General features: G+C 43.3%; 1 protein-coding gene across 1 annotated transcript; it reads left to right on the top strand.

Moving 5' to 3' along the window:
• The first annotated feature begins 27 nt into the window (after positions 1-27).
• On the top strand, positions 28-14,110 carry ntmt2 (N-terminal Xaa-Pro-Lys N-methyltransferase). Its single transcript, XM_072388638.1, has 4 exons — positions 28-220; positions 4,936-5,108; positions 9,270-9,522; positions 13,335-14,110. The coding sequence occupies exons 1-4, from the start codon at positions 28-30 to the stop codon at positions 13,589-13,591; spliced, it is 876 nt and encodes a 291-aa protein (XP_072244739.1). The 3' UTR covers positions 13,592-14,110.
• Positions 14,111-14,731: the final 621 nt, after the last annotated feature.

The following is a 14,731-nucleotide window of genomic DNA, read 5'->3' as shown; positions in this document are numbered from 1 at the left end:
GCCAGCTTCTGCACAACAGGCCAAAAAATGGAGATTACGCTTGAAGACGAGAGCAAATCAGCAAACTTAGAGTACAAAGGAGCTCACCAGGCGTTCAAGGACCGCTGGAAAGGGACGGACGACAGCATGTGTCGCCACAGCATGTCGTTCCACCTGCACCACACGCTGAGGAGCGAGTTCTTCGCCAGCTACCTGTACCTGCTGGAGAAGACCCCTGTGGGTAAGGAAGGCTGCATCCTGGAAGCATGAAAGCTTGTCTGACTTTCTCTGTTCTCTGCAAAGCATGAAGAGCTTTTATCTTTAGGATCTGCCTCTGGGACGGCTGTTTCTCACACACAGATCAGGACATGTTAAACAGCACTGTGTCATTATTTACTGAAGAAAACACAGCAGCAGTGTGGGAGAAACTAAGTGAACCCCTGATTCAGCAGCTTCAGCAGCAGTAAAAATAAATGAATAAATAAAAATTAAGATTTTTCACATTTTTTCCCCCTAATTTCTGAGAAGTTTTTGTACTTTTGGTGTTTTTTAACACAGCTCAGTGACTCAGAAAATCCAACATCAGAGTAACAACACCTGATATATCACACTGTGTCATTATTTATGGAACAAAATTAAGTGAACCCCTGATCCAGCAGCTTCAGCAGCAGTGAGTGTAAAAAAAAGTGAACCCCTGATCCAGCAGTTTCAGCAGCAGTGAGTGTAAAACTAAGTGAACCCCTGATCCAGCAGCTTCAGCAGCAGTGAGTGTAAAACTAAGTGAACCCCTGATCCAGCAGCTTCAGCAGCAGTGAGCTGCAGTGATGGTTTCCTGTGGGACGTTATCAGTCTCTCTCCTGGTTCTGGAGGAATCTCGGCCCTCTTCTCTCCAGCGCTGCTTCAGCTCATTGAGGTTTGCAGCATTGGTTTCTGCACAGCTCTCTTAAGGTCCCACCACAGCATCTCAGTCAGGCTGAGGTCTGGACTCTGACTGGACCATTGCAACACCTTGATTCTTTTCTTTTTCCCACATTCTGCTGTAGATCTGCTGCTGTGTTTGGGATCTTTGTCCTGTTGATGAGCCAGTTTCAGCCCAGCTTTAGCTGTGGGACAGATGGCCTCACATTTGACTCTAGAATACTTTGGTATCCAGAGGAGTTCATGGTGGACTCAATGACTGCAAGGTGCCCAGGTCCTGTGGCTGCAGAACCAGCCCAGATCATCAGCCCTCCACCACCGTGCTTGACAGCTGGTATGAGGTGTTTGTGCTGATCTGCTGTGTTTGGTTTCCTCCAAACGTGCTGCTGTGCATTAGGACCAAACATCTCCACTTTGCTCTGGTCTGTCCAAAGGACATTGTTCCAGAAGTCTTGAGCTTTGTTCAGATGCAGCTTTGCAAACCTAAGCTGTGCTGCCATGTTCTTTTTAGAGAGAAGAGGCTTTCTCCTGCAGCCCTTCCAAACAAGCCATCCTTGTTCAGCCTTTTTCTAACTGTGCTGTCATGACCTTTGACCTTTAACATGCTAACTGAGGCCTGTAGAGTCTGAGATGTAGCTCATGTAAAAGAACATTCACTCTGGTCATTAAACACGGTCCTGAGTGTTGTGACGTCAGTCTATTGGAAGCTAATACCAGGAGGAAGAATGAATCTGTTGAAAGAGGCCATCAGTGACCTTTGTCTCTGTGACGGATTGGTGGTCCAAGCTGAAGTTAAACACAGCACCACAGTGCCTCAGCTTACCTTCCTCCCACAGTTCAGCCCGTTGTCTTCTTCTTCCCTGGGAAATCATTAACAAGCTCAGTTTTCCACATGGAACTAAGGAAGATCCCTTTTTTTTCCATGGAAGGCACAGGCAGTGGGGTCAGCATGGGCCAAAGATGCACAGAAAAGAAGGTTTAATTTCTCTGAAAAGTACACCGTAGGGTGCAGAAACCTTCAGTTAAACTGTGGACTTTGGTTTAATCGTAAAGGTTTCCTGAAGGTAAACTTCTGGTCCTGAACAGACCCAAACAGATGCTCAGATCGCCTTTATTTCCTGCTTCCAACACATAAACTGATGTTAAATCACTGCCTGCGACGTCAGTGTTAATGAGATAATCAGCATTAATCACCCCTGAGTTAGCTGGAGATGTGTGCTGGGACCGCTCCAGAACCCTAAATCTATCACTGATGATGCCAGCGAGTGAACTGTCAACCAGTTGTAAATTTAATGGACTGTGAATCCTCACCGGGTTTTACTGAAAGTCTCCAGTTCCTTCCTTTGTTTCAGACCAACACCCGGTGACTCACATCAGCTAATCCTGACAGTCTGAGTCCCACCTGACCCTCTCCAGAACATTCGCCGCCCGTCATGAGACCACGAGCTGCAGAAACCGGAGATCCTGGCTCAGAAAGGCTTTGCTTTCTGCCCACTAACCCGATACAAGGAGCATTATTGGAGAGGCAACATCAAGCCTGACAGCTCTAAATCACGCCCGTCAGTTTCAGATTATTCACAGCTTTCGATGCGCTGAACCAAACACATTTTCACTTTTTTTAATCTCCTAAAACGCTGAAGGAGGCGGGAATTTAGCTTTGAGACACGTGAAGACACTTTAATCAATCAAATGTCTTTTTCTGTTGCCCAGAAGGTTAAAGGTCAGCCTCTGATGAGCTGCTCCACTTTGAAGCTGGGAGATGGTCCCGTCCTTGTCTTGCTCGATGTTTCTGCACATGCCCTTCCTCTGAATGCCTCCCTCAGGTGTCACATGACCCCTACGACCCAATCAAGGTGCTCAAAACCGATCTGGAACAGTGACAAATGTGTCATGAGCATGGGGGCACGGGCCAGGAGGTCCCAGCATGCTCTGTCTGCTGCTACAACTTGTTTTTAGCCCTTTCCTTGGCTCCTTGCCCCATCCTGGCGCTTCCATCAGGAAATAAATCCCCCTTCTTTATATTTCACTGTGGTGTCATGAATTCTGCCTCCGGTGACCAGAGGACTGACATTCCCACCTCCTGCCCGGTCCCCAGCGGTGTAACGTGTCGGTTAAGCTGTCAGAAATGCTGCCTTCATTCTGCAGGATTTATTTCAGCTCAGCGGAACAGAGGCACTGAAAGGCTGGGATTGTCTCTGGCATCCATGTAAGCCTTTTAAAACACCATCACAGACGGATTCTGTAAGTTCTCAGCTTCTTGTCACTTCTTTTTTTAATCCGAACATTTAATAAATGCACAACTCTGGATGTGAGGTGCTGAATTATGTCATGAAACAGCTGAGCGGAGTGTAAGAGCAGCACAGCACATGCTTATTTATAGTCTTCTGCTGATCTAATTATCATCCTACACTTCCTCTGAGATTCTGACCCTCTGCATGCAGAGCAGCCTGCTGTCCTGTTGTGAATTTATGTCTCTAATCCCTCATCAGTCACTCACCGTCAGTAACCACCTTCAGCACCTGTTTTATTGCTGTTTCTCCCCAATTACAGATGGTTCAGTGCTTGCTTGCTGATATTCTTTGTGAAAATAAAGTGTACAGCATTTAATACAGGCATGTTTGAGGAACTCTCTTCTTCTTCCTGACGGGTCTAAATGTATTTATCGGGAGTTTAAGCCCAGAAATTTCTTTCTTAGGTCTTCTTGCTTTCCCAAAGTTTAGGAAATGTTAGATCTGACCTCGTTGCTAACCGCTAACATGCTAACATGCTAACATGCTAACCTACAAGAACACAGGTTGTTTAGCTTGTCGTTTGCAGCCGAGTACAATAAGAATAAAGAAGATTTTCTACTGAATTCAACAAAAATCGGAGCAACATCCGACTGGAGATGAGGATTTTGTTGCTTTTGAAGGATGGAGGCTTTAGCCCTGCTGCTGAGATGCAAACAGAACGTCACAAAGAGACTTTTACTGCTGATAGAGGTTCCTGGATGTTGTTTCTGACTCATAAACTGTGTTTTTCACTGCTCACTGTTTGTGTTCAGCCTTCCAAACTGGTCCATGCATTCATCTTTAGTGGGTTTGATTATTGTAAAAGCATCTTTAAAAAGTCAGTCAGACACCTGCAGCTCATCCAGAACTCAGCTGCTGGAGTCCTCACTGAGACCAAAGAAGTGGAGCACATCAGTCCAGCTGTGAGGTCTTTCCACCGGCTGCCGGTCCATCAGAGGATAGACTTTAAAGTTCTGATGCCGGTCCATCAGAGGATAGACTTTAAAGTTCTGCTGCCGGTCCATCAGAGGATAGACTTTAAAGTTCTGATGCTGGTCCATCAGAGGATAGACTTTAAAGTTCTGATGCCGGTCCATCAGAGGATAGACTTTAAAGTTCTGATGCCGGTCCATCAGAGGATAGACTTTAAAGTTCTGATGCTGGTCCATCAGAGGATAGACTTTAAAGTTCTGATGCCGGTCCATCAGAGGATAGACTTTAAAGTTCTGATGCTGGTCCATCAGAGGATAGACTTTAAAGTTCTGATGCTGGTCCATAAAGCTCTGAATGGTCTAAAATACATCAGTGACCTCCTGACCCACTATGAACCTCCCAGACCCCTCAGGTCATCTGGATCCGGTTCTTTATCAGTTCCCAGAGTCAGAACCAGACCTGGAGAAGCTGCATTCAGCTTCTATGCTCCACATGTCTGGAACAAACTCCCAGAAAGCCTCAGATCAGCTGAAACACTCAGTATTTAAGTCCAGGTTGAAGAAACATCTATTTTCAGCTGCATTTGAATAAGCTTGAGTTTCATATTTTAACTCCTGATTTTATCTATTGTTCTTATTTCTTTCTTTTGTTTAAATTTTAAATCCTGCTTTTTATTTCTTCTGTTTTAATGTCTCTGTGAAGCACTTTGAATCCCCTTGTTGTTGAATTGTTCTATAAAATAAACTCGCCTTGCCTTCCAGCTGATAAAATCTGCTGTAATAAAGATGGTGGCTTCCTCTCATCCTGCTGCACATCTGTCTGTGTGCTCTGACAGTGAAGCTGTTTCCCGTCACCTGCGAGTACATCAAAGGAGAGAAACAGTTCTACTACAGAGCGCAGAAGTTCTACGAGGACGTCCCCGCCTCGGAGGAAGGCATGATGGGAGACTTTGTTGAAATATCCAACGTTGATCTGGAAGGTTCCCGGCAGTTTCTGAAGAGGTTTGTGGTGAGTCCAAGGGCGTAACCATGGTTTAGACATTGGGGGGGTCCAAGAAAAACAAATTTGTTGAGTGCATTATCTACAATTCTTTATTTATATATGAAAAATTGGACATTTAGAACATAGTTTAGAGGACTACATTGACCATGTAAGTTCACATCTAAAGGAATAGTGTAATTTCTCAGAGACAGTGACTGCCCCCCCACTTTGTTTTGGTTAGTTGCTTACTGTTTACTGACCTTAAACACACCTACCAATTACAATTCTGCTCTTCCAGTAGTTCTGCAGCAAATAGGACAGCTTCCAATGGAAAACGACCAAATACCCAAAGCATGTTTATGGAAATATTTTAATAAGGACAACTAATGATGTAACAAATGACAGACTTTTCCTTTAACAAAAACTGTGCTGAGGACTTTTAAGTCCAGGTTCATTTCTATTGTGTCAATGTCTCAAAATGTGCATTAACAATGAAAAGTCTAATAGTCTAATGTTATTTTAGTTTTAAGTTGTTTTATTTTGAAAGGGGGCGGAAGTTTATTTTGTTGATTCTGTGTTGGATTTCCTGTTCTGGTACAATCTGCTCTGTTGAGCAGCGGCTCCGTCAAAAGTAGAAGTCCAACGTAAAGATAAGGAGAGCCGCTGCTGAGACGGCGGCGCAGCCGTTACGTCCCCATGGTAACACACGCAAGCGCGCCCGGTGGGTCACGCTCATTGAGCCGTTAGGTTCCCATGGTAACACACGGAAATAAAGTGAAAATAAATAAGACATAACAAGAGACCGATCCCTTGACAGGGTTCATAAAAGGAGAACATGCATTTTACATATTTTCTTCTGTATATTGGGGGGGGGGGGGGGGACAGGTTGGTATTTTCTCAATATTGGGGGGGACACGACCCCCCAAAGAATGCGTGGTTACGCCATAGGGTGAGTCATTCAGCTGCTTAATCAGACCCGGGGAACCGAAGCCGGTAACAGTGGAGAAGCTCCATCATCGACTCTTTGCTGTGGTTTCTGATTACTGCCCACCGGGGTCTCTATTTACACTGGTGCGGCTATCTCTGATTAAACAAGCCAGCGTCTATTTCTGGTGAGGAACTCATCATCCTGACTGTACAAAAGGAATTTCACCTTGTTTCATGTGCAGTTTTTAATAGTTGCTCAGCCCATAAACACCCGACCAAAGGGCTCCACCAGCTGCCTGTCACTTTGTGACGAAGTAATTCCTGAACAAACACTTTCATTTGGAAACATCCAGAGCAGGGATGTCAAAGTCCGGTCCTGGAGGGCCGCTGTCCTGCAGGTTTTAGCTGTTTCCCTGCTTCAACACAGCTGAATCAGATCAATGCATCATTAGCAGGTTTGTGCAGAACTTAACAATCTTTGGAAGAGATCCATTTCATCTGAATCAGGTGTGTTGAAGCATCTAAAACCTGCAGGACAGGAGTTTTACATGCTGCAGGGTGTGAAATGAACCAAAGGGCATGCATCAGCACTCATTTATGCCCAAATATTCATGTGCACATTCCACTTTAAAGCACGCGCTGCAGAGTTTTTATAGATGTTGTTGCTAATTCTGGGGAAGTTGTTTGGCCCGTGAACACGGAGGATCAGCTTTAGAGGCGGTCTAAATATAAACCGCCAACTTCGGATGCTTTAAAGACAGCAAGAGGCAGCTTTTCCTCTGGTGTGAATGTAAACAGAAGGTGTTCAGATTCAGCTGTCAGCTGTCAGATGTCAGCTGTCTGCTCTGAGAATGGGTTCTTCTGTAATAAACAAGGCGTTACACAGTTCTCACAGCAAATAAATGAATTCTTTCGTTGGTTTATAATGAATAGAAGTCACAACTTAGCAGGAGTTTTAAGAGCTTTAAGGGAAGGAACCTTCTAGACTTGTGATTTAGTTTAAACTTAAATAGATTAACATACTTTCATGACAACAAATCGATGGAGCAACAAATATAAGCTGAATTTGGATTTGATAAATCTAAAATATGAGCCGAAAAGCAGTAAAAAACTTTAATAACTTTACCTTTGTCTTGTTTTCTTTACTTCTTTTCTTCTACGTTAGTTTCTTTGGCTTCTTTTTGTTTGTTGGGTCATTCCTGCAACTTTTCTTCAGTCCTCAGTTTCACTAAAGCTCCTTTTGTTTATTTGACCTCCGTGAATTTGGATTGTGTTTCCGAGTCTTTGGAAACTGAGACAATAACAGCTTGAATTCCACTACAAAGTATTTAAAACCTTAATGCAGCAGCAGTTGTGTCATATTTTGATGTACTTTGTGTCTGCAGGTGATCCCACAACTGATCAGACAAAAACAGCACGTGGAGTCCCTCAGGGTTTCATTCTGGGGCCTCTTTTATTCAACATTTACCTGCTCTAACTGACTCCGATTACACAAAGGAACTAAATATGCTCCCACAGTTATGGACGACACACAGATGTGTCTAAAAGATGATCAGCTGATTGAGTCCTTGCTGAGAGCAGAGAAGTGGATCATATCCTCCATCCTGAGGCCTCTGCTTCCTGCTGGTTTAAACCCTGCTGCTGGTTTCTGAAGCTTTAACTGGTTTCTGAAGCTTTAACTGGTTTCTTCTCAGACCTTCTGCTGGTTTCTGAAGCTTTAACTGGTTTCTTCTCAGATCTTCTGCTGGTTTCTGAAGCTTTAACTGGTTTATGAAGCTTTAACTGGTTTCATCTCAGACCTTCTGCTGGTTTCTGGAGCTTTAACTGGTTTATGAAGCTTTAACTGGTTTCATCTCAGATCTTCTGCTGGTTTATGAAGCTTTAACTGGTTTCATCTCAGATCTTCTGCTGGTTTCTGAAGCTTTAACTGGTTTCATCTCAGATCTTCTGCTGGTTTCTGAAGCTTTAACTGGTTTCATCTCAGATCTTCTGCTGGTTTCTGAAGCTTTAACTGGTTTCATCTCAGATCTTCTGCTGGTTTCTGAAGCTTTAACTGGTTTCTGAAGCTTTAACTGGTTTCATCTCAGATCTTCTGCTGGTTTCTGAACCTTCAGGAACAGGTTATCTTTCTGTCCTCAGAGTTAGAACCAAACATGGAGAAGCTACTCTCAGGGTTTATCTGGAACAAAGTCCTGAATAACTGCAGGTCTGAGCCAACTCTTCTCTTTTAAATCAAACCTTAAGACTTTCCTGTTCAACACTGCATTTAATTAACTGATTTAATTCAACTGAAGGACTTTGATTAAACACTTTCACTCTGCTCTACCCTCCCTCTGTTTAACTCTTCTAAAATGTTGTGTTTTATCCTTTTATGTTTGATGTAAAGTGCTTTGAATCGCTTTGTTGTTTAATTATGCTGGATTAATCAATTCCCCTTCCCTTGCCCAAAGACGGGATCTTTTAATGCTGTACAGTGTTACATAATCAAGTTCAAACACAGTTCTCTTCACATTTTACTTCTCTTTTGTGTCCTTTGAGAATCACCACTTAATGTTCACCATTTGAGGCTCCAACCATAAAAACGACTGGAGTTAAATATGGAAACTTGTTTGTGTGTATCCAGAAATTCCTTTTTAATCGCTCTCTTTAATGCAAAGATGAAGCAGAAAGATCATCTTCTGTTCAAAGCAAACATCTCCATGAAAAACAAGCGTGGCAGGAGAAGATTTAGAATACATCCAGATTTAAACAGATGTACATACGCACTGAGCAATGTGGCAGTAATTCACCGAAACCAGGAAGCCTCCGGTAACAGAGCTCCTCGGGGCCCCTTCTTTCATAAAATCACACACTGGGGCCCCTGATGTGGAGGGGTTGGCCTGAGGTCAGAATACCAAGTGAAAAAGAGGAAAAACCAGCATGTTTGTAGTGAGCTGACTTTTTGCCCCCCTGGGGTAAAGTTCACTGCATTGTTGCCCTGAGGAACTGAGGTCGACTTGTTTGTGCTGTCGGTGCTTATAAGCGCTGAAGCCTGACATCTGGTGACACAAAAAAACAAGGTATAGACCCATCTATCACTTCAGGAAATTACATTCAGAGGGGAAATTAAACTTAATGTCTTATTCTTTAGGGATTCCTCGGTTTTATTACAGATTATTGTCCCCACTTGAGGCTTTTCACTGACTTTATCCTTGCGATAAAAACATCTAAAGGTTTAAATTTGACACATTTGTGACATCTTTGACCTTTTTTTGCTAACAGGGTCCCGGTAAGGCCGGTACACACTTTGCCTTGGATTGTGGATGTGGGATTGGGCGCGTGGCCAAAGGCGTCCTTCTTCCCGTGTTTGAGAAAATGGAGATGGCGGACATGATGGAGCACTTCCTGCTCCATGCGCACGAGGAGTATTTGGGCGACGACGCTGACCGCATCGAGACCTACTATTGTTACAACCTGCAAGAGTTCACGCCTCCCAAAAACAAATATGATGTCATCTGGATGCAGTGGGTGGCATGTAAGTATGATGATCCCTGCCTGCTGTTGTCTTCTGATGAGTAACTGTTGCACAGACATGCTTGTTCATATTATTTACTTTATATATGTTTGAGAACGGTTTAAAGCTTAACTGAAGCCGATTGGATAAAGTTTAAAAAGTTCAGACGATCCATACTCATTTCAGGTGAAAAAGAAGTCCAACCGCTTACTTTAAAACGCTGGGGTAAAACGGGGATAAAACTGGGGTAAAATGGGGGTAAAATGGGGGTAAAACTGGGGTAAAATGGGGGTAAAACTGGGGTAAAATGGGGGTAAAACTGGGGTAAAACGGGGGTAAAACTTGGGTAAAACTGGGGTAAAACTGGGGTAAAACGGGGGTAAAACTTGGGTAAAACTGGGGTAAAATGCTAGGGTAAAACTGGGATAAAACGGGGGTAAAACGCTAGGGTAAAACGGGTAAAACTGGGGTAAAACTGGGATACAACTAGGGTAAAACAGGGATACAACGGGGGTAAAACTGGGATAAAACTGGGGTAACATGCTAGGGTAAAACTGGGATAAAACGGGGGTAAAACGGGGTAAAACTGGGGTAAAACTGGGATAAAAGGGGGGTAAAACGCTAGGGTAAAACTGGGATAAAATGGGGGTAAAACGCTAGGGTAAAACTGGGATAAAACTGGGGTAAAACGGGGGTAAAACGGGGGTAAAACTGGGGTAAAACTGGGGTAAAACTGGGGTAAAACTAGGGTAAAACTGGGATAAAACTGGGGTAAAACTGGGGAAAACGCTAGGGCAAAACTGGGATAAAACTGGGGTAAAACGCTAGGGTAAAACTGGGATAAAACTGGGATAAAATGGGGGTAAAACGCTAGGGTAAAACTGGGGTAAAACTGGGTTAAAACTGGGGTAAAACTGGGGTAAAACGCTAGGGTAAAACTGGGATAAAACTGGGATAAAATGGGGATAAAACGCTAGGGTAAAACTGGGATAAAACGGGGGTAAAACGGGGTTAAAACGGGGTTAAAACGGGGGTAAAAGTGGGGTAAAACTGGGATAAAACTGGGGTAAAACTGGGGTAAAACTAGGGTAAAACTGGGATAAAACTGGGGTAAAACGGGGTAAAACTGGGGTCCAGGTTAAGATCAAAGTTCCACCGTGTAAATGCTACACTTGATCCCATCGTGCTAAAACAGGCCAACTCAGAAGATTAAAAGAACCGGACATCCCATTTTACTCAGTTAGACCTTCCCAACATCTTTTGTTAGCTTAAATTGTTTGGTTTAAAAAGCTTTTATTCTCTAAAATACCTTTAAGCTGAGACGATGATGAGAAATAACTGCACAAAAGCTATGAAAAGGTGACGACTTCCAGCCTCCTACGTGGGAGTAAAGTGCTGTGAACTCTGTGTGGATGAATGAAAGTAGATTAGCTTATGTTTTGTGTGATTTTTCTTTATTTTCTTGTAGAAAAACAGTAAGTGGGCTTATGAGTATGTAGTTTATACCTGTATCATAGATTTATTTCCCACTTAAAGCGATATATTTGTTGCCAGATCTTGTAACGGTGTATAGCAAAGGTAGTTTTCTTTTTATTTGTAGGTTTTAAAAGTCTCTTCAGGGGTTTATCCTGTTTTTAAGCACCGGTCCATCTTCGTGGCCCATTGGCTGCAACATAGAAGCCACTTTTTGAGTTTGGTGTTAAGAGAAACCAAGTTTCTTCTTACCTTTGCTACCAAATTCTACCGACTGAAACCTCTTCGGACTAATAGAAAATCCTGTTAATGTGGTGGGTAATTTGAGCTTGGCTTCATAAAAGGAGCCCATCAGTTTCAGGACTAAACTGTGCATAAACGCACCTCCAACTTCCAGCCATGGTTGCTGCCAGAGCAGTTTAGGCACAGGCATGAAAGCTGGTGAACAGGCTCTGAATCAGTTGGCCAAACTTCTGAAGTCTTTATCAAACAGTTCCCAGCAGCTGCTGTAGTGAAATATGTAAGAAACAGCAGCTGTTTGTCAGCAGGTTGTTGTTGGTCAGACAGAGCATCGTTTCAGCCTTTCCAGTGTGTTAGAAAAATTCATCGTTGATATTCTTCACATAGACCTTTCACCTTTCCTGACTGCTTTTACAGGACCAGCTAAAGGCTACTTACAGTACCAGCTAAAAGGCTACTTACAGTACCAGCTAAAAGGCTACTTACAGTACCAGCTAAACGCTACTTACAGTACCAGCTAAAAGGCTACTTACAGTACCAGCTAAAGGCTACTTACAGTACCAGTTAAAGGCTACTTACAGTACCAGCTAAAAGGCTACTTACAGTACCAGCTAAAAGGCTACTTACAGTACCAGCTAAACGCTACTTACAGTACCAGCTAAAAGGCTACTTACAGTACCAGCTAAAGGCTACTTACAGTACCAGTTAAAGGCTACTTACAGTACCAGCTAAAGGCTACTTACAGTACCAGTTAAAGGCTACTTACAGTACCAGCTAAAGGCTACTTACAGTACCAGTTAAAGGCTACTTACAGTACCAGTTAAACGCTACTTACAGTACCAGCTAAAGGCTACTTACAGTACCAGTTAAAGGCTACTTACAGTACCAGCTAAAAGTCTACTTACAGTACCAGTTAAAGGCTACTTACAGTACCAGCTAAAGGCTACTTACAGTACCAGCTAAAAGGCTACTTACAGTACCAGCTAAAAGGCTACTTACAGTACCAGCTAAAGGCTACTTACAGTACCAGCTAAAAGGCTACTTACAGTACCAGCTAAAAGGCTACTTACAGTACCAGCTAAAAGTCTACTTACAGTACCAGCTAAAGGCTACTTACAGTACCAGCTAAACGCTACTTACAGTACCAGCTAAAGGCTACTTACAGTACCAGCTAAAAGCTACTTACAGTACCAGCTAAAGGCTAATTACAGTACCAGCTAAAGGCTACTTACAGTACCAGCTAAAGGCTACTTACAGTACCAGTTAAAGGCTACTTACAGTACCAGCTAAAGGCTACTTACAGTACCAGTTAAAGGCTTTCCTGATACTAAGTTGCACTCGAAATAGTAACTTTTCTTATTGGAAATTAACAACGCCCATATTTAGTTAAAGGCCTCTTGTTTCTAACAATTGTTAGTTAAATAATCCCAATTTATCCCCAATAATCACACTCTTTCTCGCCAACAATAGTAACACAAAGGGTTCCTTACCATAAATCCACTGGTAAGTTCAACAACGAAGAATCCAGTGAGTCTGTCCACTGATTCAAAAATAGATCCTGTCACCTTTCCTCCAGCCAGTGGCAGCCGGCCTCTATCAGAAACCCTGCTGAGAGGACTTCAGTTAGGAGTCCTGGACCCCCCCCGTGCACGGTTTCAGCTCCGATCCTGGAAGGTGGAAAGGACTTAGAATCCGGCTCGAAGGACCAATATGTTAGAAAAATTCTCTCAAAATTAGGCTCAGAGTCGCTGGATTAACACAAAACATTTATTTCTTGCAAGAAAGAGACGAGTCCGCACAACCTGTCAGGAAGCTGCTCAGAGTTGTCTGCTAACAAAATGGTGCTCTTGCTATTTATATTGTTTATGCTTGCTGGCCACACAATGTTATGGGAAAAGGCATTACTAGCCATTTAATGTTATGGGAAGACGAGTTCAGACAGTCAAAACACTTTTGCTCGCTACATAGTGTTATGAGAACCAAAAGACAGGAGGAGGCCCCCCCCCCCATCACAGAAACCCTTATTCTTGCAGCTTTTCTCATAGTATAATTATATAATTTTTCTAACACAGTGTGTCGTTTGTGACGCCATGCGGCTGTTTGTCTGTCTTTCTCCTCAGGCCACCTGACAGACAAGGACCTGATGAACTTCCTGTTTAACTGTAAGAAGAGTCTGCGGCCCAACGGCGTCATCATAATGAAGGACAATATGGCGCGGCAGGGCTGCAAACTGGACCCCATCGACAGCAGCATCAGCCGCCACCTGGACATCATGAGGGTCATCATCGCCAAGGCTGGCCTGGAGATCCTGGCCGTGGAGAAGCAGGAGGGCTTCCCTGAGGCCATCATTCCTGTCTGGATGATCGCTATGAAGTAGAAGTGACTCGGATTGTTTTCTGCTCTCTTACCAAGATGAAAATCCAACCTCTTCTAGTTTTTAATCTTGATTTAACTTGATTGTTTCTGTGTAAAGTACAACAACAAAGTAAGAAATCTCCACAGTGTCGTCGAGGGATAAATCCTGGAGGAGATGATGGTGGTTTCACACAGACAGAAGCATTTTTCTCTGCTCTGGGCTGAGATGAAATAAAGCTTTCGGCAGGATATTTACCTTCTGCAGAAGCAGACTGAGCTGAACACCTCCAGGCTTTATATCTCGATGTCATTAAGGATTAGAGCCTCCTTGCTCCGGTTCGTTCCCGTTTGAAACACCAGGATTAGTGGACTAACCTGTGGATTTTACCTCTGAGTGAATTATTTGTATCAGTGAGCTAAATCAAACATTACAGAACGAATGCAGCGAACAACAGCGACTGTTTCCTGTTAGACTTGACCAGACAGGGTGGAGTTTAGAGGGATCTCATATCTGAGTCATAGCATGCGATCTCGGGTCTTTAGGTTGACTAAAACAGGTCATTTTGATGCCCCATGTAGAGCCGCTGCTCCTTCAGGTGGTTGGAGCAGCTGATCCATCTTCCACTACAGGATTTACAGGCATTCCTAACTGATAGTCGACCCTGACGTAGAGCCAGAATATGCGGGAAAGAATCCATTTAAGGACATGGAAAATGGTGCTGAGGGGAAGGAACTACCTTTCTTAACATGCTAAAACCTTGATCTGAGTTTGGATGAGAGATAGAAAAGACAGAGATGGTGAGATGGATGGAAAGGACCTCAAAAAGGTCATGTGACAGACGAAAAGTGCCGTTTCCTCTGAACACTCAACGGTAATAACATCCAACTGAACCTATAACCAGGTGATAGAAGCACTTATCTATCTATTTAAGAAGGTTAGCATATCAATAAAACACAAAGACACTACTTTAAGGTGATTAAAGCCAACATCTGTTCGTGTTTACAGTGGATTAAGACATTCATCCATATCTGCAGAGAGCCGATCTAATTGATAAATGAGTCAGTCTGAGCTGAATATGAAGATTAAAAATGTGAAAATCAAAGCTCCTCGTGGCGGTTGAGCTAAATTAAAGCTCCTCTTTAAAAGAACACCACTGGAGAT

This window comes from Leuresthes tenuis, unplaced genomic scaffold (genome assembly GCF_036924035.1).
Source record: "Leuresthes tenuis unplaced genomic scaffold, fLeuTen1.0.hap1 SCAF_7, whole genome shotgun sequence".
In the NCBI taxonomy this organism is placed as follows: domain Eukaryota; kingdom Metazoa; phylum Chordata; class Actinopteri; order Atheriniformes; family Atherinopsidae; genus Leuresthes; species Leuresthes tenuis.
This window is presented reverse-complemented; position numbering and strand designations above follow the sequence as displayed.